Raw genomic sequence first — 23684 nt, 5'->3', positions numbered from 1 at the left:
GTAATTCTAAATTTCCTGTCATATGATTGCTGCAGCCACTGTCAATATACCATTCATTGGCTTTGATCTCAGTGGTTGAGCAATTTGCATAAAACAGGTTTCCTGTTACCTCCATTTGATTTACACAATTAGCCTTCTGCACATTTTTGCTCACTGTACAGTCTCTAGCAAGATGTCCAAATCTGTCACAGTTATAGCATTTTGGTTTTCCCTTATACCTGCACTCACCAAAGTGATGCTTTGAACACACCTTGCATTGAGGCTTTGTGTTTTCCTGATTTGAGAACTGAGTTGAAGTGTGGTTCTGTGCAGAATAATTATTCTGCTGTGACTTGTCTTTTGCCTCCCATGACTTCCCTTTAGAATTCCAGCTTTTCTGTGACTTAGATGAACCAGATTGAGAAGTGTTTTTATTCTGACCCTTTGCATTCACAGTGAATGAGGCAAATGCCTTCTCAGCTGTATCAACACTATGCATTTCAAGCCTTTGCTCCTGACTCTTCAAAATTGCAATTACTTCCTGCAAATCCACAGTTTCTAGTGTCTTTGTGTTTTCAATCACAATGCATATAGGGTCATACTTCTTACTTAGACTAATTAACACCTTCTGAACCTGCCTCTCGTTTGACAGAACTTCACCAAATGTTTTCATTTGGTTAATCAATTCAGTTAGTCTAGTAAGATATTCAGATAAGGTTTCACTATCACGCATCCTAGTGTATTCAAATTCACGTCTAAGATTTTGAAGCTTTACCGATCTAACATGCTCTCCACCATGATATTCTGAATATAGCATTCCAAGCCATCTTTGCAGAGTCAGCATTTGCAATTCTGGGAAAAATCTGATCAGAAACAGCATTTTGAATGATACCTAAAGCCTTCGCATCCTTCATGAGAATAGCAGCTGTTTTCTCATCAATTTCTTCTTCTGAACCATCCTCAGATTCCTTCTTCGTTTGTGAATCTAGGATTAAAACACCCTTCTCTACCAAACCCCATAAACCATATGATCTGAATATGGTTACCATCTTAATCCTCCAAAATTCATAGTTCTCACCTGAGAACATGGGGATTCTGGCCTCTGAACTTCCAGATCCAGCCATTACGTATTTCAGAATCACCTTGATCAAACTCAGTCAGCTTCATGAGCTTAGAATGAGCACACCTTGATCGATTTTCTTCACAGAACAACGCCCAGCTTTTGGATGATGCAACCTGGCTCTGAGGCCATGTTAGAGTTTTAGGATCTGAGTGTATGATTTTGGAGAGAAGAGAGAAGAGAATGTAAGAGAGACTGATGAAATCTGTAGGCTGCTCTGCTATACGTGTAGCAGAGAGAACATTCTCATTAGCTCAGCTCACAGTACAATATATCACACTCTTGGTGTGAGAAGAATATAACCGTTAGCAGCTGGATGCAATTCATCAAAGCAATCTCAGCCATTCACTATCTAACCAATCAAGCTATGACACCTGGACTAAGTATAAAGAAATACAAACTAAGCAGAACAAAAACAATTCTCAATCCTGAAATCAACTTAAGCACTTATAATTCAACAGGTTCTTCCTTTTCCAGATTTCTCATTCTCCACAGTCACTCCTTGCCCAAATATCAATCTTTTCTTAATGGAACCAAGCAATGACCAAAGAATATTTCACAGCCAAGCAACACAACCAACAGCTTTATGCGCCTTTAGAAGCAAAACCCATGTAAATTGCTTAGCATTCTTGCCTCTGTCCTTATCAACTGGCCCAAATACTTCATCAGGACCATTTATCTCCAGCACAGAGTAATTGGGGTTCTTCATGGTCACCACCACTGGATTACCATTACTTGTATTGCCCTTTGCCCACCACCTGGAAAAATCCAAGCTTGGAGCCATTTTTACTTTAACCTCTCAGTCTCAACTGAACTGTTATGACCTACAAAAGTAGGTTACCAAATCCAACTCACAGAATCTTGAACCTCACTATGACTAGTAAATCTGCAGAAATCAGATCTCAACATTGAAATGCTCAAAAACCGATTTCAGGTCTAAGCACATAAAAACATAGTCAACACTAAAAACTGAAAATGTAGCGGGAAACCTTCAAACTCAGAGACCAAATTTGAGAAACTCACAAACCCATTTGAGGCCCGGTTAAAAAGAACCAGATCCAACACTGCAACAACTTCACAAAACCGGTTCAAGCCTTAGCTTTTCAAACCAAATGCAGCAAAATAGAGACAGAGAGAGGAGTATGTGGAAGGGGGATAATAAAACCAACCTGAAAAGACCCATCTACCCCTAAATTTAACGAAAAAATTGACAGAAGTAATGGTGGGACTAATTGTCCAAACGAAACTAAAATTAAAGGACCACGAGTATCATTTTGGAAATTGAGGTATTCAAATGCAAATCCGGTTAAAGTTGAGGAACTAATAAAACAATTAACCCTTTTTTCTATTTCTAGCAATGTGTTGTTGTAATTCAGATCTTTTTGTTCCAAAACATTAAGAGTTTTTTTCTTGATTATATAAACACATAATGTGTAGAGTGTTCAATGTTTTAGAATAGTAACTCATAAGTGTGGATCCTACGTGCCTGGTGAGTCCACCTTAATTTTAACCTACATGCACTTTTTCCTTGAGCAAGAGACACATGACACAACTAATTGTTGTAAAAATGTATCATTGAGTTTTTTTTTTTTATAAATATTTTTATGGGGCTTCTTAGATCTAGGTCCAAAACGATTAGCTCTTATTAGGTTTAGTCCTCGCGTTTTTTGTTTTAAATGTAGGTCCTTTGACATTTATTACTTTTTTTATTGTGTGGATTTTACCCTTTGAGGTAAATAAGGAAAACACATTGAAAATCTAAATTTAATTCATTATTTATGTGTAATTAAATTCCATAATTTAAATTTTGAATTCTTTCCTTGATAATATTCCTAATATATGGATAAAATACAATTTAAACAATAAAAAGTAAAGAACCACATATTATACCAATCGATCAGACAAGCACTCACATTAAATTATGTACCTGACATACAGGTAAATAGTGTTATTATTACCAACAAAAAATACTTAGATGACTACCTATAAGTCAGATACAAAAATAGACAAAATAAAATTGTATGTTACCTATGAAAAAAGGTACATAAAATATTATTACACATTGTCGAAAATATGTGAAAAAAAAAAAAAAAACACACACACACACACACACACACACACATATATATATATACTATGCAATAGTCAATAGGCAATAATGACATAAATGACTATAACTTGATTCAAGTCATAAGGGGCAACATTGGGGAAAAAAAAAGATTAAAAAAAAAATAATAAAAAGATTACATCATAAAATATTAAAAAAAGAATGTAATTTTATGTGGCACAGAAGTCAAAAGACTTGGATCAAAGCCATCAAATCCGATGATTAAACCCAACACCTCAATAAGAATTTGAATATGTATCAACTTCTATTTTTTTTTTATGAAGTAAAATGTATCATTGAGAGCCAAAAAAAAAAAGTTAAACCAGGAAGCATATGCATTTTTCTGACTACGTACAGTTGCATAATGTCTTGATGTACATTTGTCATTTTAATTTATTATGTACAAGCTGCTAATTTCAGCCGCATGGTCAGCTAAAGAATCTGGTTAGAAAACGTGGTTCTTCTGACATTACTCTGAAAGACTTTATCAACTGTGGTGCAACTAACTTCTCGTACCTTCATGACTAACCAAGCAACAAGAACGAACAACAGCCGCAGGTCATGCCTGGGGAAAAGATGTTGACCATGGCACGTACTAAATCATCCATCTCCTACGTACGTCTTTCACTCTCTGTTGCCTTGAATATATATATAAGCCCCTCATGCACACACCTCATTTCACCGAGCTACTCTCTCCTTCTTTGTTGACCTGCGTCACGTCTTATTATATATATGTATATAATTCGGTTGTAAAAACTGATTAAGTGTAGCTAAGTAAGTTTGAAACCATAAGAAAAATAAATAAATCAGAATCATGGCGGGGGGATTTGGCGGGCCGACCGATGGCGAAGAATTTGAAGCAAAGATCACACCTATTGTGGTCATTTCTTGCATATTGGCCGCTAGCGGTGGCCTCATGTTTGGTTATGATATCGGCATTTCGGGTACATATATACGTGACTGTCTAGCTACTGATCTCATACACACGCACTACATTTTTATTTAATTCGATATATACCAATGCAGGGGGTGTTACATCGATGCCGCAGTTTCTACGGGAATTCTTCCCGGTTGTATACAAGAGGCAACAGATTCCAGGGCTTGAGAGCAATTACTGTAAATACGACAATCAAGGCCTGCAATTGTTCACATCTTCTTTGTACATCGCTGCCTTGATAGCAACCTTCTTTGCATCATACACAACCAGGGTCTTCGGTCGAAAGATGAGCATGCTCATTGCTGGAATTTTCTTTATAGTTGGAACGATTCTTAATGCTGCAGCCCAGAACCTTATCATGCTTATTGTTGGGAGGCTCTTACTTGGTTGTGGAGTTGGTTTTGCTAACCAGGTACATATATATATATGTTACTATACTTACATCAAATCTTATTTAACCTACTCTTAATGATGTTGGTTAATATTAGTTAATTAATTATTCAGTAAATAATTTGGTTATCTATAACAGGCGGTGCCACTTTTCCTTTCGGAGGTTGCACCCACAAGAATTCGTGGGGCACTTAACTTACTCTTCCAGCTCATGTGCACCATTGGTATTCTTGTAGCAAACCTTATCAATTATGGAACTGCAAAGTAAGCCAGCGTAGTTCTTCCTAATTAACGATCAATTTTTGTTTGTGAAAGTACCCGGTGTTACTAATCCACATGTTATAACATAGATGAACTACAAAGTTTATACTTTAGGTATTGCTAGTAAATATACATATATTACGACATGAATTGATAACATTATGCATGTGGAAGGCTAAAGGGAGTCTCACTAATTATATAATAATTATTAATTAAAAAGTCAGCTTACTAGCATAAGTCTTTAACACAATAATATTTTATTGAGCTTCTGTATTTCGATTTGTTTTTGTACCATAAATATTCACTCCCATCTATAATGTTTTGGGCCACCACATGCAGAATTGAAGGGGGATATGGATGGAGGATTTCACTGGGTTTGGCTGGCATTCCATCACTCTTGCTAACCTTCGGGGCTCTCATTGTAACAGACACTCCAAACAGTTTGATCCAACGAGGTAAGTTGGAGGAAGGAAAAAAAGTTCTTAAAAGGATTCGGGGTATTGACAATGTCGATCCAGAATTCCTAGAGATTCTTGAGGCAAGTCGTGCGGCTAAAGAAGTGCAGCATCCCTTCAGAAATCTCTTTAAGCGTAGGAATAGACCTCAACTGATCATCACAGTTTTTTTACAGGTCATTAATTATTTCACAGTTTTTTTTCCGTATAGGCTCAACTGATCATCACAGTTTGATAGCATGTCTGGCAAGAAAACTTTCCCAAATTTTGACTCTCTTAATTTGTGTGTGGTCATGTTGTTTGCTGCAGTTCTTCCAGCAATTCACAGGAATTAACTCAGTCAATTTTTACGCTCCAGTTTTGTTCCAGACCTTGGGATTCAAGCACGATGCTTCCCTTTACTCATCAGTTATAACAGGAGGTATCATGGTCCTAGGAGCCATTGTGTCAATCTTCCTCGTGGACAGAGCTGGTCGTCGCATGCTCTTGCTAGAAGGTGGCATCCAAATGTTCATTTCTCATGTGATCATTGCAGTCATACTGGGATGGAAACTGAAGGATCAATCGAACGACCTCGACAAGGGCATGGGAATTCTTGTGGTTGTGATTATTTGCTCTTTTGTGGGCTCATTTGGCTGGTCTTGGGGACCTCTTTGCTGGTTGGTTGCTAGTGAGATATTCCCACTAGAGGCCCGTTCGGCTGGGCAGAGTGTGACTGTGTGTATCAACATGCTTTTCACATTTGTTATAGCACAAGCCTTTCTTTCAATGCTTTGTCACTTCAGGTTTGGCATATTCTTGTTCTTCGCAGCTTGGTGCTTGATCATGACTGTCTTTGTCTACTTCTTACTTCCTGAGACCAAGGGTGTCCCTATTGAAGAAATGAGCGACGTAGTCTGGAGGCAGCACTGGTTTTGGAAGAGATATATGGATGACTCCGAAGATGAACCGAAGGAAAAGGGGTATGCTTGAAGCACTGGCCTTACATAGCCTCTGATGGCGACTCCCTCGAACCAAATTTTCTTTTTGTAGGAAGTTTTCTTTCATAAGTGTTAGCTAGCCTCGAAGCACGCGATCTCTGTGTGCCTGTGGCTCTATTTAATTTTGGTGCTTAATTTCCTCAATTGTAGATACATTACAATTGTTCATGCTTTATTTCTATATTGTTACAGTTCCTTTCTAGCATTGTCTTGTTTGCAGTTATGTTTGTGTTTTCCGGTCTCCATTTAATTTCCTTCTCTTGTGACACAGTACACATATCCTAATTGATTGGACAACACAACCTGATCTTTCTTGTATCCGAACAATAATCCTATCACGAATTTAAGGTTGAACTTTAGTTCTTTTTTCTTCTTTCTTTTTAACTTAGGAGAAAGGGAATTCGAGTTTGGGATATCTTCTAACGAAATGAAGAGTTGGTATCCTTAAGGTTTTATAATTTATACCCGAATTTAGTCACGAATTTGCAGTTTATATTTACAATCAGATTTGTAAAGATGGTTATACTAGCTTGGAGATGTTTGGTAAGGATGCTCTGTTTGGTAAGGGTGATCTGGTCATTAGCAAACGTAGCACAATTCGTGAGTTTCTGAAATGAATAATGTTAGGGGCCACATGATACCGTTAAATGTGGTCCTCTTTAGTAGATGACTATTGTCCTTAAGACTCTATCTTGTGTTTACGTTTATTTCATGTGGGATTCCTCTTGGTTATCTGATGACATTATATTCTTATCATATTTGATATAGGACTCTATCTGTAATACTGTATAAATCAATACAATACGCGCCCTCATGATTATTAAGGCTTTACCCCATACGTTCCACTTCTTTCATGGTATCAAGAGCCTATTGACTTATAGTTTGAAAATTCTCTTCTATCCGTCTTTTTTTTTTTTTTTTTTTTTCCCCATGGCTTCTTCTTCTGATTCCGCTGCTGCTTTTCCCTCTATCACTCAAGCTGTTCATATCAAGCTTGATCGCAATAACTATCCCCTTTGGTTGGCCCAGATTCTCCCTCTCCTCAAGAGTCGCAACCTGATGTCCTTCGTCAACAACGCTGCCGTCGCTCCTTCTCCGTTTCTTAAGGATGACAAGGGCAAGCTTACTCTAAAAAGACTGGATCAACTTCAGTGCAACGAACTTCTCGTTAAAGCCTAACCAAGCAAATCAAGAAAGAAAACCAACCATCGATCATGCCTTGGGGAAGGATCCTGACCATGGCACAGAATAAATCATCCATTTTCTGCGCAGTTCACTCTCTATTGCCAGGAGGTACTCTACTATATAAACCCCTCATTTTACAAACTCTTCCGGCTAAATATCGCTATTGGCATTCTTTTTGCAAATCTTATAAATTATAGAACTAACAAGTAAGCCATCCTCCCCAATTTGAAAAAGAAGATATATGAACCGGCATCTATCATTTTAGTGGTAGTTCTCTCTACTTCTTAGGTAACAATTGAACGAGTTAGATATATGGCTTCACAGAATAAGCAATCGTTTCCATTAATCACCCGTAATTATATACCAGTGATTAATTAATGTACTTTCATCGTGTATGCACAGAATTACAGAGGGATATGGATGGAGGGTGTCACTAGGTTTGGCTGCCATTCCAGCAGGTTTGCTAACTGTTGGGTCTCTCATTGTGGTTGACACTCCTAACAGTTTGATCGAACCAGGTAAGTTGGAGGAAGGAAAAGCAGTTCTTAAAAGGATTAGGGGTGTTGACAATGTGGATCCAGAATTCTTAGAGATTGTCGAGGCAAGTGGTGTGGCAAAAGAAATGAAGCATCCTTTCAGAAACCTCCTTAAGCGTAGGAACAGGCCTCAATTGGTCATTGCAATTTGGATGCAGGTGCCGCTACTATACTAGTACTTGTGCTAACTGAGGCAATTCAAAATCCTAGTTACGTTTAATGCGGATCAGATAGTCTCACATGTCATGTTTTACATGCCTACAGATTTTCCAGCAATTCACTGGTATTAACGCAATCATGTTCTACGCTCCAGTTTTGTTCCAGACCTTGGGATTAAAGAGTGATGCTTCCCTCTACTCAGTTGTTATCACAGGAGCTGTCAATGTCCTCTCAACCATTGTATCAATATATTTTGTCGACAGAGCTGGTCGTCGTGTTCTATTGTTAGAAGCTAGTGTCCAAATGTTCCTTTGTCAATTGGTGGTTGCAATAATAATGGGACACAACTTGAAGGATCACTCTAACAACCTCGACCATGGCTTGGCAATTGTTGTGGTGATTATGGTTTGCAGTTTTGTTTCATCCTTCGCGTGGTCTTGGGGACCTCTTGGGTGGTTGATCCCTAACGAGATGCTCCCATTAGAGGCCCACTCAGCCGGCCAGAGTGTGGCTGTCTGTACCAACATGCTCTTCACCTTTATCATAGCACAGGCCTTCCTCTCAATGTTTTGCAACATAAAGTTTGGCATTTTCCTCTTCTTCACATTTTGGGTCTTTGTCGTGACAATTTTCGTTGTGATCTTAATTCCTGAGACCAAGGGTGTCCCTATTGAAGAGATGACAGAAAGAGTTCGGAAGCAACACTGGTTTTGGGAGCGATACTTTGAAGATAATCCCAAGGGAAAGTTGTACGCCTTGAACTATCTTACCTCCTCCTATCTCGATTTGAATCTTAGGATTTCTTCTTTAATTTTTGAGAGGGCACTTACAAAATGCAGTCCTGCACTCCTCTCTTGGATTGCATTATTTCCAATGAAAATTATTCCTGCTACCTCTCATGCATTTTATTCTTTTTTGTTGGAATATAGTAGGTGTGTGATCAGCGTGTGTGATGCCCTGATACCACTTGTTGGGTTTTAGAGAACAAAATAGTGATTTTATTTATTCAACAAAAGATGGGTACAAGGCTTTATATACGGGTAGGCTTATTGGCCTTCAACAACTAGAAAGAAACTATTTGCTAGGCTTGCCTTTTGGGTTATTGGCCTATTCTCTCTCTTTTTGCTGGCTATTTGGCCTGTTCTCACTCTCTTTGCTGGCTATTTGGCCTGTTCTTACTCTCTTAGCTTTGTACAAGAGACAACAACATCTATTTATACACTAAAGCTGCCGCCATTGTCCAAGTCGGTGGACTTGGTTTCTTCTCCTAGCCACTACTTTATAATATAATATTACCTTATTAAGAGATTTTTATTAGGAATTTTCTAGAGTTTACAATAATCCTCTCTTAAAACTTGACTTTGTCAAAGTTAGTGAACTTTCTTGAGTTTTCTAATTTCTTCTAGATTTTTCTATATTCTTCAAATGTGTATTAAATTTAACATTTTTCAATCTCGTTTATCAATTCAATTGTCAAAGCTGTCCTTAATTGTATGTAGTTTAACTTTGTAGGGGTTCATGATGACAACCAGAGAGGAAGATTCAGTGGAAGAAGACAAACGAAGAGGAAAAGGAAATTGAAAAGAAAGGCTTTTCTGATGATTTTCTTCAATCTGTTAGAGATACAAGTGAGACTCTTTAGCTTTATAGCTTGGTCTTAACTAATTCTTAAACAGAATTAGTAACAAACGTAACAACTTCTATAGTTGTCCCTCAATTGTAGCTGGGGCACCCAGCTTAAGATTAGCACAATGATGCTGGAAAATAGGATTGTGTAAGCTTTTGGTAAGCAAGTCTGCAACTTATTCTCAGCAGTAGAAGTGTACTCGAGTAACATATCTCGTGCTTGCACCTGATCCCTCACAAAATGAAGTCAATGTCAAAATGTTTAATGTGAGAGTGATAAACAGGATCTGATCGCTTAAAGCAAGTGCTGACAAATTGGCACAATGAAGATTTGGTGGATCTGGAAGAACAACATGAAGATGACAGAGCAGTTGTCTGATCCAAGCAATGTCTGCAGATGCATTAGCCAAAGCTTTGTATTCAGCTTCAGTAGAGCTTCAAGATACTGAACCTTGTTTCTTAGACTGCCATGAGATGAGATTATTGTCTAAGAAAACCACATTACTTCGTCTTGAGTTGATCCTGAGTTTGCTTCCATTACAAATATCTATTAATGGAATCTGCACCTTTCCGGATGGCATTTAATAACTGTCTTAAGATGATTAAGTAGGAGAAACTGTAGCATAGCGATCTTTATGAGAATAGACCAAGCCTCATGACCACATGCTTAATAGCTTCGTCAGAAAGAGTGGCAAGATGCAAACTGAGCAAAGCTTTATCTGTGTGCCATCCAATCTCTATAAGAGCCACAGTAATTGTGGGAGCAAATTTCCCCACGAGAATATTCGGTTCGAAAGATTCCCCTTTCTTCTTCGCTGCCTCTTTCTCCCTGCAAAATAGAACAAATAAGAGGACCACACCTGGCGGGTGTTGGCCAAAGGCCCTTCGATGCCTAAGTCAGTTCAATCGATCCGTAGAGAAACGATAGCTAAAATAGTGTACGAGATGTGTTTATAATATAAATCGGGCGGCCAGAGCCTTATGTAAAAGAGAGAGAGAAAAGAGGTGGCTAAGGTTTGAGAGGAATTTTCTGTAGAGATTTTAGTAGTAGTTCTGACGTACCTCAACCCTTGTGTGTGGCTATGCTTTTATAGTGGTCTCGGAGGCTAGGGTTTCAGAGGAATAATTCCGTACCCCTTTTTGGAATTGATTTGATTAATTAGGGTAAATCAAATCCCTAATTGTGGTAGGTATCAACTCAAATCCTTATTCAATTAGGTAACCCCTCATTTAATTGGGAATCATGGTAATTAACCAAATCAATTCTCAACCTAATTAGGTAACATTCAATTTTATTGGGTAATTCCCAATTAAATTGAGTAACTCCCAATTAGGTTGATTAAATCCCAATTAGGTCAAATAATCCCCAAATGGAAGGAATTATTTGACCTAGGATTTGATTTAATTAGGTTCTCACAAATGCCCCCCAGCTTCTGCATAGCGCGTGGTGGCGTGTAGGAGATGTAAATTATCCGTTGGGCTGTCCAGCTGTAACTGGGCTTCCTTCATGGACTTGGGCTCCCAAGTAGAGGAAGTGTTTGACTTGCCAATTTTTATGAACTCCCAAGTTGGAAAGAGTTTGCAATTCCTTGTAGGTCAAAGAATTTTTATCCTTATAAATGTAGGGCTCCTCCAATTTATTCTTCACATCCAAAATCCATTCCGATTTCATTAGTGAGAGAGAGTAAGCTTTGGAGAATTTTTCCCGTTCTTCTTGAATTCTTATCTTCACCGCACACCCAAGGTAATTGTCCTTGGGTTGTATTTTTTTTTTTTTTGTCTTTGTTCCGATTTTTGGCAGCAAGCTGTGAGGAAGGGAGGTGCTTGCTCATGGATCGGCACTTGGCTGGGGTGTAATTAGAGCATGGAAGGGCTGGCAGGTTTGTGTCCACCTGCGCTGGGCTCAAGGAGAAGGCAACAAGGCGTCAGGCCTTGTGGGTGAAGTTGGCTTGCGTTAAAGCAAGCATGCTGCAGCTGAGGCAAGGTGACACTGGGCCTGGCGCGAGGTGTGGGCTGTGCATGGAAGAACCAAGCCCAAGATGCTGGGCTTCGGAGCAGTGGCCTGGAGACGCGCTGGGCCTTGCTCGCGACGTGGGCTTGTGCCAGCCAGGAGGGCCTTGCGTGCTGGAGCTGGAGAACAGGCCTAGCTGGGATGTGCGCTGGGCTTCGACTGAGCTGGGCCATGGTGCGCTTTGGAGCAGGCTCTGGTCTGCGCGATGTGGGCCTTCGTGCTGGGCTGGAGGCGTGAGTTGGACTGGGCTGCCTCTTTTTATTTTTTATTTGTTGCTGCAGTTGCTTTTTTTTTCTTTTTCTTGTTGGTATTCTAACTCGTAAATTTTTTTTTTTTTTTACAGCTACTTGTTGATCAACCATGTCTTCCGGAGATGGTAGCAAGGCTCCAAGCCCTCAGGTTCCTTTGTATTTATGGGGAGGCTCCATAGTGCATAGCAAGAAGTTCGTGGCCAACCTGCATCGCATCACGACTGATGCTCAGTTCCAGAAGTGGCGGGCAGCTTATGCGTCTGCCATTCCAGATGATGTGCGAGAAAAGTTATTGAAGTCTCGGACGGACAACGAGCCTTTGGTGGATGCGAATGATCTTGATGCTAGGATCATCACCTTCCGTCCTTTTTACTTCTCCTTGGGCTTCAAATTCCCACTGTCAAAGCTTTTCAAGGAGGTGTTCTGCACCATGGGGTGTGCTCCGAGCCAGTGTACTCCAAACGTTTACTGGGTAATCATGTGCTTCGAGAATCTGAGTTGTTTCGAGAATCTGAGTTGTTTCTTCATGTTGGAGCTAACGGTGCAAGAGTTCTTTTATTTTTTCAAAGTGAGGCACTTCGAGCGGTATGCCCAAGTTAGCATTTACAAGGCCAAGCTGTTCAACAGTCTTAGTCAAGGGGATCACGCTTGGCATGACGACGTGTTGGAGGTCAGCGAACGGTGGGAGGGCGACGTCGGTGACGGCCCACTTGTTCCCATCACCTATTGCGATGGTATGTCTTTTTGCGATTTTTTATATGCTCCTTTTATTTGAATTTCTTGAAGTGTGGCTGACTAACTTCTGTCTTCTGCTTGTAGTGAGTGACATTAGCAAGCAATTGGAGCTTGGGCCGGACATGGCTAAGGTCCGTCGTGCTTTGAACATCCCTCTAAGGTTTCGCGAGTGGCGCTGGCTGTTGAGTGAGTACTGGGAGGAAGACGGTGGTTTGCCCCCTGCCGAGGATGTCGAAAGGTGGAAGCAGAACAGTCCTGACCTTAATGATCTGCTTGGCGGACAGGAAGAATGTTCTGCTGAATCTCTCTCAAAGAGAAAGGCTGTTGCCAAATCTTCAAGAGGTGAAGCTATTTCTTCGCACGCAAAGGATGGGTCTCCATCGAGGAAGAAACCAAGGTTCACTTCTGCTGAGAAGACTCAAGTGGGGTCTGCTTCCTCATCATCTGCCAGGGTCAAGCATCTCACGGGTGCAGATAGCACGAAGGTTGGTGGTATGCGCGGTATTTGGGGTGTTCTGCCGGAGCCTCCTACTGACATGCTCGAAAACTATGATATGTTTCGTGAAGCAGCTCGTGCCCGACCTAGTTCTGCCGAGCGTCAAAGAGATGCAGACATTCCTCCTAGAAGTTCGAGTCGTCTGCATCGGTCAAACGATGAAGATCGAAATGGGAGGTCTGCTTATGATCCAGCATTATTGACTCTTTTGGAGATGAGGTTGGCAGAGGCTAAGAAGATGAGAGAGTCATCTGCCCGGGTTAAGGGTTCTTCCTCAATGTCGGCAGTTGGTCCTAAGGTGAACAAGCCTAGCTCTGTAGGGGATGCATGCGTATCTGATCTGCTCAAGATGAACTTCCTATCAAACCTGTCGTCCTGTGCTGAGTTGGTTAATCACATCCGTCAAGCAGGCGATCTTGGCACTTTCTCGTGCCCTTCCTTGGAAAAACAAAGGGAAGCGTCATTCCATCTGATTAAAAACTGACTGCTTTTGCTGCTGAGACTATTCAGAACTCATCTGCTGTTGCCCCTTCTTCTGCCCAGCTCAGCGAGTTGGAGAAGAACAATGCTGAATTGGCCAGCCAGCTTTCCGCCGAGCAGGCCGGCTACGAGAAGAAGACGTCTGATTTGAGGGGGATGATATCTGGGCTGAAAAACTCCCTTATCGAGAAGGATTCCGAGCTCAACTCTTCCGCTGCTGATTTGGCTAGTCGAAAAGATGCCTTCTTTCGTCTTGAGCATAAGAATACTGACATCTCCCTTGGCTATGACAAACTTCTGGCAAGATTTCATGTCTATCATAAGTCTGCTAAAGAATCCAAGTCTAAAGTCACCATAGATGCGTACAAGTTGGGCTACCTGCATTGCGCAGATGGGACTGATTCCTTGTATGCGATTGACGATGTAGACATCGAGATGCTATGCCCCGACTCACCCCCTGTGGAAGGGGGAACTGAAGAGCAGGTAACTGGAGATGATGAAGCAGAGGTGGACGCAGTAGATGAAATGATGGCAGATGTCATGATTCAGGCAGATGGAGTTGCTGAAGGCGTAGCTGGTCAGGTGGATGCCGAAGAGGCTACAGCTTAAAGGTCTTCTGCTGGCGTCTCCAAGTAGATGAAGACTCTTTTTTTTGTTTCTTTTCAGCTTTTGTAGTTTGCTTTTTTGTTTAGAATAACTGGTCTTATTTGACCATCTTCTTCTTGTTGAACTTGGCCAGTTGGTCTGTTTGTTATGGAAATTTCAATTACATTTTCCAACTTCAATTTGCATATTTGACTTGTGAACTGCTTAAGTAACCAGCCTGTGTTTTGATTGCATGTAACACCCCGACTCCAAATTTAATTCCTATTTTAAATTATTTAAGTGAATTTACAAATTTACCCTTAGGGTAGTGGTAATTTGGTCATTTTCTTGCCCAAAAAGTTTTTGGGGCAGTGACTGGTATTTTTAGGAAGATTGTACTAAGACGAATTCGGAGACACGCGGTAGGCTTAATTCGGAGTTGTAACGAAGAAGTTACGATCAAAACACTGACAATGGCAAAATCGTAAATATTTCAAAATTTGGGTTAAAAATATCTGACTTCTCTCTCTCTCTCTCTCTCTCTCTCTCTCTCTCTCGGCTGAACCCCCTCCCCCGATTCAATTTTTTGCCGGAATTTCAGACGGCGAGACCTTCGCCGTCCAACCTCCATTTCAGGTGTCGTTTCTTGCAAAATCTTCCTCTCTTCCTCTTCTACCCAGCCCACCCCTTTTCTCCGATTGAAAACCTGGCGAACTGCGGTGGCAACGACGTGAAAAACCAGCCAAAACTGCCGACATCACCGGCGACGTTTTCAGCCATCGCAAGCTGCACCGTCGCTTGGAACAGGTAGCTCTCCTCCCCTTCTAGCTATTTCCTAGGTTGTACGATGACAATGGTGACGGTGGTCGCCGGATCGAGGCCGTGAAGTTTCGGGTTAAAATGTGAGTTTCCGACTCCAATTCCGACCACTTGCCGTCCGAATTGGACTTGGGTGTAGTTGAATAAAGTGTTCCACTCGTCGAGTAGAACCTGTAGCCAGGAGGGTGGCTTGTAGTTTGGAGATTTTCTGGCGAAGCTTTATCGCTTTGGACACCTGCACGCGTGGCCGCCCGTGGGCACTGTAGCAGAAGGGCATTATTGTCCCAATGCGATCTCCTGGTTGTCACGAGTACGTAGGATTTTGCGGATCTCAATTCGGACATCGTTTGACTATCGAACGGATTTTCGCATATTGTGCATTATCTGAGTTTGATAGGTTCTGACCGTTGGATCGTTTCCCAATTAAAATATGTTGTTCTAGGTATTCTTAGGATCGTGTAGGACTTCACGGATCATGAATCGGAGCCCCGGATGTTCCGATTCAATAACTTAAAGTTTATGTTTTATAATAACCGACCGATCGTTCAATCGTAAGCGATCTAACCGCCCGTTTCGGACCAAACTTGCGAGACGGGTATCTTAGACCTTGTGAAACCTTCAGGAACTTTCGGATTGTAAAACTGAGGTCGTGGGTCCCGTGGGCCCCGCTGACCCAAATTGGGAAGTCTGACCGTCGGTTGACCGAGTGTCTCCCGAAGCTGTTCCATCATCCAAATTGGTCAGTTGGACCTTAGAACGTCTTATTCCTAGTACACTTATTAGAAACCTGGGAAATTAGGATATTTAATTCAAAGTACTCGTTCGAAACGCTTCGTATTAATCTCGTATACGTATTCTGAAATAGGTACTCCGACCACGCATACGCAGCAGGTGGGACCCTCTCAGGTTCAAGCAGCGTGGGACTACTTGTGAGTGGACTTTGTTTTCAAATCTTATGCATGGTTTTATTGATGAAAGATTTATGCTTAACGTTTTTAATGATTTATTGAATATATTATATTCATGGGTTGAATTTGATATTTGTATAGCGCTTTGGCATAGTTGGGTTTTGAAAGTATATTTTATATGGATTTTGGGAAATATTATGCATGATGTTTTAAATGGTATTTTGGATATATTAAATATTCAGTCTTTGAAAGTGATATTTTTATGAGGCATTGAAAATATATTTTGGGTTTTGACATATTTGAGTATCTTGAGTATGGATATATGGATTTTGAGGATTTCTATATATGTTTGGCTATGTGTGAGGTACTTGGGTTGTTGAGATGAGATTGTGGAAAGTGGTGAGTATAGAATGTCAATTTGGAGTGCTATAAGCACTACTCTATGTACCTCCCCGGATTTGGAACTTGGATACGGAGACTTGAGATACTTGGAATTGTCGGAACCCGGGGCATCCTTGACGGGATGTTGCTGTAGACCCTTGATTGGGTAGTCTGCGCACGTATGACTGATCACAGACGTACGGGTTTTGAGGTTATCGACGGTACGTGCTGGCTGAGAGTTGGTCCCCCAGTTGGACGGCTCCTTCCCTAGTCACATGGTGGATTGAGGACTCTTAATGAGGACTCTGCCAGGGTGACTAGTTAAACAATCCCCCGGTTGGATTGTTTCCCCGGTAGAACTAGGTGATAGTCATATTTATATTATATATATATATATATCTCTAATATTATATATTTATATATATATATAATTCATTCATTCTTGTTTTTCGGTGAGGATACTTCCTTGTCGGTCGTGCCAATGGGTACGCTTTCGAAAGTTTAGTTGTGGGATTTATAAGTTTTGGATGGTGGGTTTTGTAAAGCGTTCTTTATGGATTTCGAACTTGATATCTGGTATTGATTTGTTTTCATATATATATATTATATATATATATATATTTGAGTATGACGGTTTTGAGATGCATGGGATTTCTTGCATGGTTTTCTAAACGGTGGGGTTATATTACGTTAGTTTACACTGAACTGAATTTATTTTGTCCACTCACAATTTTCCGTTTTACGCCTCCCCAACCAGTAGTTGACTGAGCTCCGCAGCAGAGCCGGATCGTGCGCTTTCGAGCCTTGAGCCTTCGTAAGACTCTTTCTTCATGTTTTTCCCTTTGAACTTTGTTTTGTTGAAATTGAAGTTCTTAGACATGCTCTGTTATCGCCCCTGTTAGGGTTTGAATTGTGAGGCCTGAGGCCATTTTGTTGTAAACTGTTTATTCGCTTTAAAGCATGCTGCTGGTTGGGATTATTTTGTATTTTTATGCAGGTTGAGTTTTGTTGGGTTTGTTCAATTCACAGGGGAGACTCTGCCAAAATTTTGGTAGAGAGTCTCGGTTTTTAGTAAGTGGGCCCGGCATCGGGGTGATGTCGGAACAAAGACGAGGTCCGCTCCGATTTTCAGGAAATTATGGGGCGGGTCCTGTCATTGCACGTCCTCCTTTAGAGATTTGTGAGTACCAGGGTCCCCCTTGAAGGACTCCGGGCATGCATTGCATATCCCGTAGGATGATTCCCCTTAGGAAGTTGGCGAGCACCAGGGTCCCCATTGAGGGACTCCGGGTGTGTTCTGCACATCCCGTAAGATGATTCCCCTTAGGAAGTTGGCGAGCACCAGGGTCCCCCTTGAGGGACTCCGGGTGTGTTCTGCACATCCCGTAGGATGCCTTGGTCGTCGCCCTGCATCTCCCGTAGGACACTGCTTATCGGCAACTACATGACTATCCTGCCTCCCTCAGGAAACGGATAAGAGCCTGGATATTTTTCACAGGAAGTATGAAGACCTCCTTTTAAGAAATTACTGGCGCACCCTGCGTCGACGCTTTTTGGGCAGGCTGCGTCTCCAAACGGACGCTTATAGTCGTCACCCTGCGTCTCCCTTAGGACGCTCCTTATGGGCAACTGTGTAACTATCCTGCCAACCTTAGGAAACGGATAGGAACCTGGATATTTCCCTCATGAAGCATGGCGACCTCCTTTTAAGAAACTCTTGGCGCACCCTGCGTCTCCCTTAGGACGTTTTTTTAGCGGGCTGCGTCTCCAAACGGACGCTTTTAGTCGTCGCCCTGCGTCTCCCTTAGGATGCTCCTTATGGGCAACTGTGTGACTATCCTGCCACCCTTAGGAAACATATAAGAACCTGGATATCTCCCTTAGGAAATTCCTGGCGCACCTTGCGTCTCTCGAATGACGCTTTTTTAGCGGGCTGCGTCTCCGAACGAACGCTTTTAGTTATCGCCCTGCGTTTCCCTTAGGACGCTCCTTATGGGCAACTATGTGACTATCCTGCCTCCTTTAAGAAACGGATAGGGACCTGGACATCTCCCTTAGGAAATTCTTAGCGTACCCTGCGTCTCCCGAAGGACGCTGCTTATGGGCAAATGTTGTGTTTCATGGGCAGATGAGACATTTTGGAATGAGAAACTGAACTTATATTGATATTCATAATATTACAGTCCTTTATTCGAAAATAGAAACAACTTGGTACAAAAACTTAGAACTTCTAGCAGTCATGAGGAAGCACTACGGATAATACTTTCGAAGATGGTGAGCATTCCATTGTCGCGATATTTCCTTCCCATCCATAGTGTCGAGTGTGTAGCTTTCTCTGCCCCCGGGTCGGCTGATCACATAAGGGCCCTCTCAGTTAGGATTCATCTTTTTTAACCTCTGTCTTGGTGTAGTAATGAAAGCCTTTCTTAGTACAAGGTCGCCTGGTTGAAATCGTCTGACCTTAGCTCTTTTGTCGTGGTAAGACTTCAACTGCTGCTGATAGGAGGCGACCCGGATAATGGTTTCTCACGCTCGCCCTCAAGTAAGTCGAGATTGAGCCTCATCTACTCGGAGTTTTGATCAACACTGCCCACTTCCAGACTTATGGAGGGGACAGTGATGTGAGGTGGTATGATCGCTTCTGTTCCATAGGCGAGGGAGAATGGGGTTTCACCAGTCGATCTTCATTTAGTGGTGCGATAAGCCCATAGTACTCCGGGGAGTTCATCCACCCATTTTCCTTCGGCGCATTCCAGCCTTTTCTTCAAGCAGTCCAATATAACTTTGTTGGATGTCTCGGCTTGTCCATTTCCTTGTGGATACCTCGGGGTGGACAAGTGTCGCTTGATCTTGTATTTAGCAAAAAGCGGTGATCTGCTTGCCAATGAACTGTGAGCCATTATAGGTAACCAGCGACTGTGGCAGCCAAACCGGCATATGATGTTTCTCCAGATGAATAGAGGATAGATCTTCGGCCTCGATCCATTTAGTAAAGTAGTCGGTGGCAACGATCATCATTTCTTTCTTGGTGAGCGCTGGTGGCAAGGGACCCACCAGGTCGATGGCCCATTGCATAAACGGCCATGGACTGTTTTGCGGATGATAGACTTCAGCAGGCAGGTTAGGGATCGGCTTGTATCGCTGATAGTGATCACACTTCTTGACATATTCAGCGAAGTCGTGACGCATGGTAGGCCAGAAGTAGCCTATGTTTAGAGCTTTCTGGGCGAGCGACCTGCCCCCAGAGTGGTTGCCACACTTGCCGTCGTGAATTTTGCAAAGAACCTCAAGTTTTTGAGGGTTACTTTATGCAAGTGAGATGAGGGCCGGAGTATGATCTGCGGATGAGCTTGTTGCCGTGCATGTGGTATCTCGCGGCCTTCTGCTAGTATCCCTCTTGTCCGGATGGGGTCTTGCCAGCTGGGGTCTTGCCAACAACGGTATCCATTCGTCAAATAGTCGATGATGGGGTCTTGCCAGCTGGGGTCCCCGTCAATCTGCATGGTATCGATTAGCTCTATTTCTTCAATGCTTGGTCGGTCAAGGTGTTCGACCGGGATGGAGCGTCTGAACTGGGTATCCAGCTCTGATCCTAGGCTTGCCAGTGCGTCTGCATGAGCGTTCTCTGCCCGGGGCACTTGTTGGATGGTGAAGGTGGGAAATGCCTTCAAAGCTCTTGGACTTTGTCAAGGTATAGGATCATCCTTGGGTGGTTCGCAATGTATTCACTTGAGGCTTGATTCGTGATCAATTGTGAGTCAAAGTAAATAGCTAGCTTTTTTATTGCGAGCTATTTTGCCAAGCGTAGGCCGACAAGAAATGCCTCGTATTCTGCCTCGTTGTTCGAGGCCGGGAAGCCAAGCGTAATAGCTTGCTCCAACAGGGTTCCATCAGGAGTGGTGATGACAACCTCTGCTCCAGCTCTTTTTTAGTTCGACGCTCCGTCTACGCGCAATTGCCACATGTCTCTGGGTTGGCTAGGTTCTGCGGAGGTCCCGTCTGCTTTTGAACTTTCCTTCTTTTGGTTGACCAACTTCTCTTTTTCGGCTGATGGGGTGATAGCTGAGTTGGACACTACTAGGTATACGAACAAGTCCTCACCAGGGACTAGCTTTGAGAGCAGAGGAGGTGAGGTGAGGTCAGTCTTCAGATTCTGGAAAGCCACTTCGCACTCCTCATCCTATTTGTCTTTTTGTCCTTTCTTCAAAGCTTTGAAGAATGGTCTGCACTTGTCAGTTGATCTAGAGAGGAATCAGTTGAGGGCCGCTGCTCTGCCCGTTAGACTTTGTATTTCTTTCACTGTGGAGGGCGATTTCATCTCGAGAATGGCTTTGATTTGACGTGGGTGTGCCTTGATACCTCGTTACGTGACTAGGTATCCCAAGAATCGGCCGGAGGATACACCAAACGTGCATTTACTTGGATTCAACTTCATGCGATACTGGCAGAGCAAGCTGAATGACTCAGCAAGATTTCCAATGTGATCTGCACATTTTGGGGCTTTGACCAGCATGTCATCCACGTAGACCTCCATAGTTTTGCCGATTTGCTCCTTGAAGATTTTATTTACGAGCCTTTGATAGGTTGCTCTGGCGTTCTTCAGCCCATGCCCTTGTAGCAGTATGTCCCTCTCTCGATGATGAAAAAAGTTTTCGCGTTGTCATCCTCGTGCATCAGGATTTGGTTATAGCCGGAGTAGGCGTCCATGAAGCTGAGCAGCTGATTGCCAGAAGTGGAATCCACGAGTTGATCGATTCTCGGCAATGGAAAGTTATCTTTAGGGCATGCCTTGTTGAGATATGTGTAATCGACGCAAACTCTCCATTTGCCCTTTTCTTGTTTTGCCACCAAAACAACGTTGGCAAGTCATTCTGAGTAAGAGACCTCTTTGATGAAGCCAGCAGCTAGGAGTTTGTCAATCTCAGCTTCGATGATAGCGACTCGCTCGGGTGCGAAGTTACGTCTCTTCTGCTCCACTGGCTTGCATGCGGGGTTGATGTGGAGTCGGTGATAGATGATGTTCGAGTCAATGCCAGGCATGTCTGATGGCGACCATGCGAACATGTCTTTGTTGCTCTGGAGGATTGTGGTAAGCTCCACATTCTCTTCTGGGCTTTAGCGCTAGCCGATCCGCGTTTTCCTGTCTGGCTGGTCAGGATCCAAGTGTATTAACTCGATGTCCTCATCAGGTTTCCATCCTTCTTCCGGAAAGACCTCTAGACGAATTTCCTTGGCTTGGTTCTGACGCTTTGATTGCTATAAGATAGCAAGATTCGATAGCTCAACCTCCTCTAGATCTGCCTGGCTCACAGGGAGAAACTGCGCTTGTTTGCCTTTCTTCAGCCCTTGGGTGGAGCATTTCCTCGCCATTGCTTGATCGCTGTTGATTTGGCCGACACCACCCCAAGGGATTGAGTACCAAATTTTCTGATGTGTGGCGGAGGTGATGGCATTGATCTTGCCAATCCATGGTCTGCCCACGGTAACCGTTGTTGCACCATTAAAGCCAGTCAGCGATCTGGCTAATTTGTTGATCTTTGTCTTCAAGCCCATCTGTTGGATGACCGCCAGTTGTAGGATATTGGCTGTGCTGCCCTCGTCTGCACGGATTCGATCGACCATGGCTTGAGCGATTTGAATGCTGATGACAAGGGCATCGTTATGTGGCATGTCGAGGCCGATCTGATCTTTCTTTAGGAAGCCGATCACAGGATCGTCCTCAGCTAGTGGAAGGTCGGTCAAGACTTGAGAGATCACAGTGGCCTGTTTGATCTTCCTCTTCTTTTCCTTGTTGGTGAGCCCAGACTCCTCGGAGTCGGTTAGGATTGTGTTAATCCTTATGACCTTCTGAGGCGGCTCCTTGGCGGTTTCTCAATCTTCAATTCGTTGGATGGCCTGCTTCGCAATGAATTATGTGCAGTGACTTTCACTCACGAGTTCTTCAAGATGCGCTTTCCAAGCGAAGCAGTTGTTCGTAGTGTGTCCGTGCGTTCCATGGAAGGCACAGTATTTGCTAGTATCCCTCTTGTCCAGATCTCCCTTCAAGGGTGGCGGTCTTCTTACCTAAGGTTTGTTCTTCACTTGGGCTAAGATTTGATGTATGGGGATGGTAAACTTGGTGTAGCTCTCTCCTGCCGTAGCCTCCCCTTGTGGATGCGACCTGCGCTTGTCCTTATTCCTGTTGTTAAATCTGTCGCCTCTTTGGCATGCCCGCTTAGTTGGCTGATCTTTATGCTTTGTAGACTTCTTTGCGGGGATTCGATCGTCATCCCAGAGCGGGTAGCGTTCCGCAGTCGCTTAGACCTCTGCCAGAGGCTGGCTGGGAGTGATAGTCAGCTCGCGGTACAAGTCGTGCTCAGCTGAAAGACCTTTCTTGAAAGCGGAGGACGCGATTCGGTCGTCACATCCTACAATGTTCGCATTTTCTGCCTTGAATCTCTAGATATAATCTCGAAGGGATTCGTTAGACTTCTTGCGTAGGTTGTACAAGTGGTCAGGGTTGTTCTTGATTGCCCGGTAAGATGTGTATTCTTTGGTGAAGACGTAAGCTAGCTCCTTGAAGCTGCTGATCGACCTCGATGGTAGGGTGTGGAACCAGTCTTGGGCTGCTCCTCACAAGGTTATCTTAAATACCTTGCACATTAGCGCGTCATCAACCTGGTGGAGGATCATAACACTTTTGAAGTGTTTTAAGTGGCTCTCGGGATCGGAATCCCCTTTGAAGTGTATGAACGAGGATGTCGAGAATCGCTTTGGGTGAGCGGCCTACTCGATATCGAGGGTGAAAGGCGTAGAGTTCACCTGGTCCATCTCCTTACGTAGTGAATCCTCGAAGTTTCCTCCGGTCTTCAAGTCTCGAAGTCGGTTATTCACGAGCTTCTCAACGTCTTCTGCACATATTGCTAGTCGGTTACGTTGGCGACCTCCACGAGATTGACTAACTTCCTCATTGTCCTCCGAGGGTCGACCTTCTTGCCTGCGCTACCTAGTTGGAGTGTTTGTGGACTGCGCTTGTGAAAGATTCTCTGTAGCTTGTCGACGAGAATTGGTTCTTCGAGAGTGAGTAAAAGAGCGTCTTTCCTCATGGTCCTTATTGTAAGGGTTATCCAACTGGCCTCCCTAGGGGCCTAGCCTTTCGAGAACGCTTCTCTGCAAGTAGACAGCTGAACGTCTTTCTTCTCGATCCTCGTTGCGATGATTGTTTGGCTGACCTCCTTGGGGGACTAGCCTTTGATGTACATTTCCTTGCNGGCCCAAGCGGGCGCGGACGTCGAGTCGTCTAT

General features: G+C 43.1%; 2 protein-coding genes across 2 annotated transcripts in view; both read left to right on the top strand.

The window, feature by feature from the left end:
• The first annotated feature begins 3901 nt into the window (after positions 1-3901).
• On the top strand, positions 3902-6412 carry LOC117634194 (sugar transport protein 13-like). The gene is made up of 5 exons (XM_034368165.1): positions 3902-4150; positions 4233-4555; positions 4673-4797; positions 5134-5425; positions 5559-6412. Exons 1-5 carry the CDS (start codon positions 4021-4023, stop codon positions 6219-6221), a joined length of 1533 nt encoding a protein of 510 aa, XP_034224056.1. The 5' UTR covers positions 3902-4020; the 3' UTR covers positions 6222-6412.
• A 747-nt stretch (positions 6413-7159) lies between these two features.
• LOC117614086 (sugar transport protein MST4-like) overlaps positions 7160-23684 on the top strand; it is a 19392-nt gene continuing 2867 nt past the window's right edge. Inside the window, exons 1-4 of the mRNA XM_034342778.1 lie at positions 7160-7296; positions 7555-7620; positions 7817-8108; positions 8215-8770. Of these exons, the coding sequence (XP_034198669.1) occupies positions 7160-7296; positions 7555-7620; positions 7817-8108; positions 8215-8770 (1051 nt within the window). The remainder of the gene's footprint in view (positions 7297-7554; positions 7621-7816; positions 8109-8214; positions 8771-23684) is intronic.

This window comes from Prunus dulcis, chromosome 1 (genome assembly GCF_902201215.1).
Source record: "Prunus dulcis chromosome 1, ALMONDv2, whole genome shotgun sequence".
Taxonomy (NCBI): domain Eukaryota; kingdom Viridiplantae; phylum Streptophyta; class Magnoliopsida; order Rosales; family Rosaceae; genus Prunus; species Prunus dulcis.
Note: the sequence above shows the minus strand (reverse complement) of the source record. Positions and strands in the feature narration are given on the sequence as shown.

Excerpts from the sequence above, each read along its gene's own strand:
- LOC117634194 (XM_034368165.1), top strand. The coding sequence starts at position 4,021 with ATGGCGGGGGGATTTGGCGGGCCGACCGATGGCGAAGAATTTGAAGCA. Across the intron at positions 4,556-4,672 it reads GAGTTGGTTTTGCTAACCAG|GCGGTGCCACTTTTCCTTTC; the intron begins GTACATATATAT and ends TATCTATAACAG. Across the intron at positions 4,798-5,133 it reads ATCAATTATGGAACTGCAAA|AATTGAAGGGGGATATGGAT; the intron begins GTAAGCCAGCGT and ends CACCACATGCAG.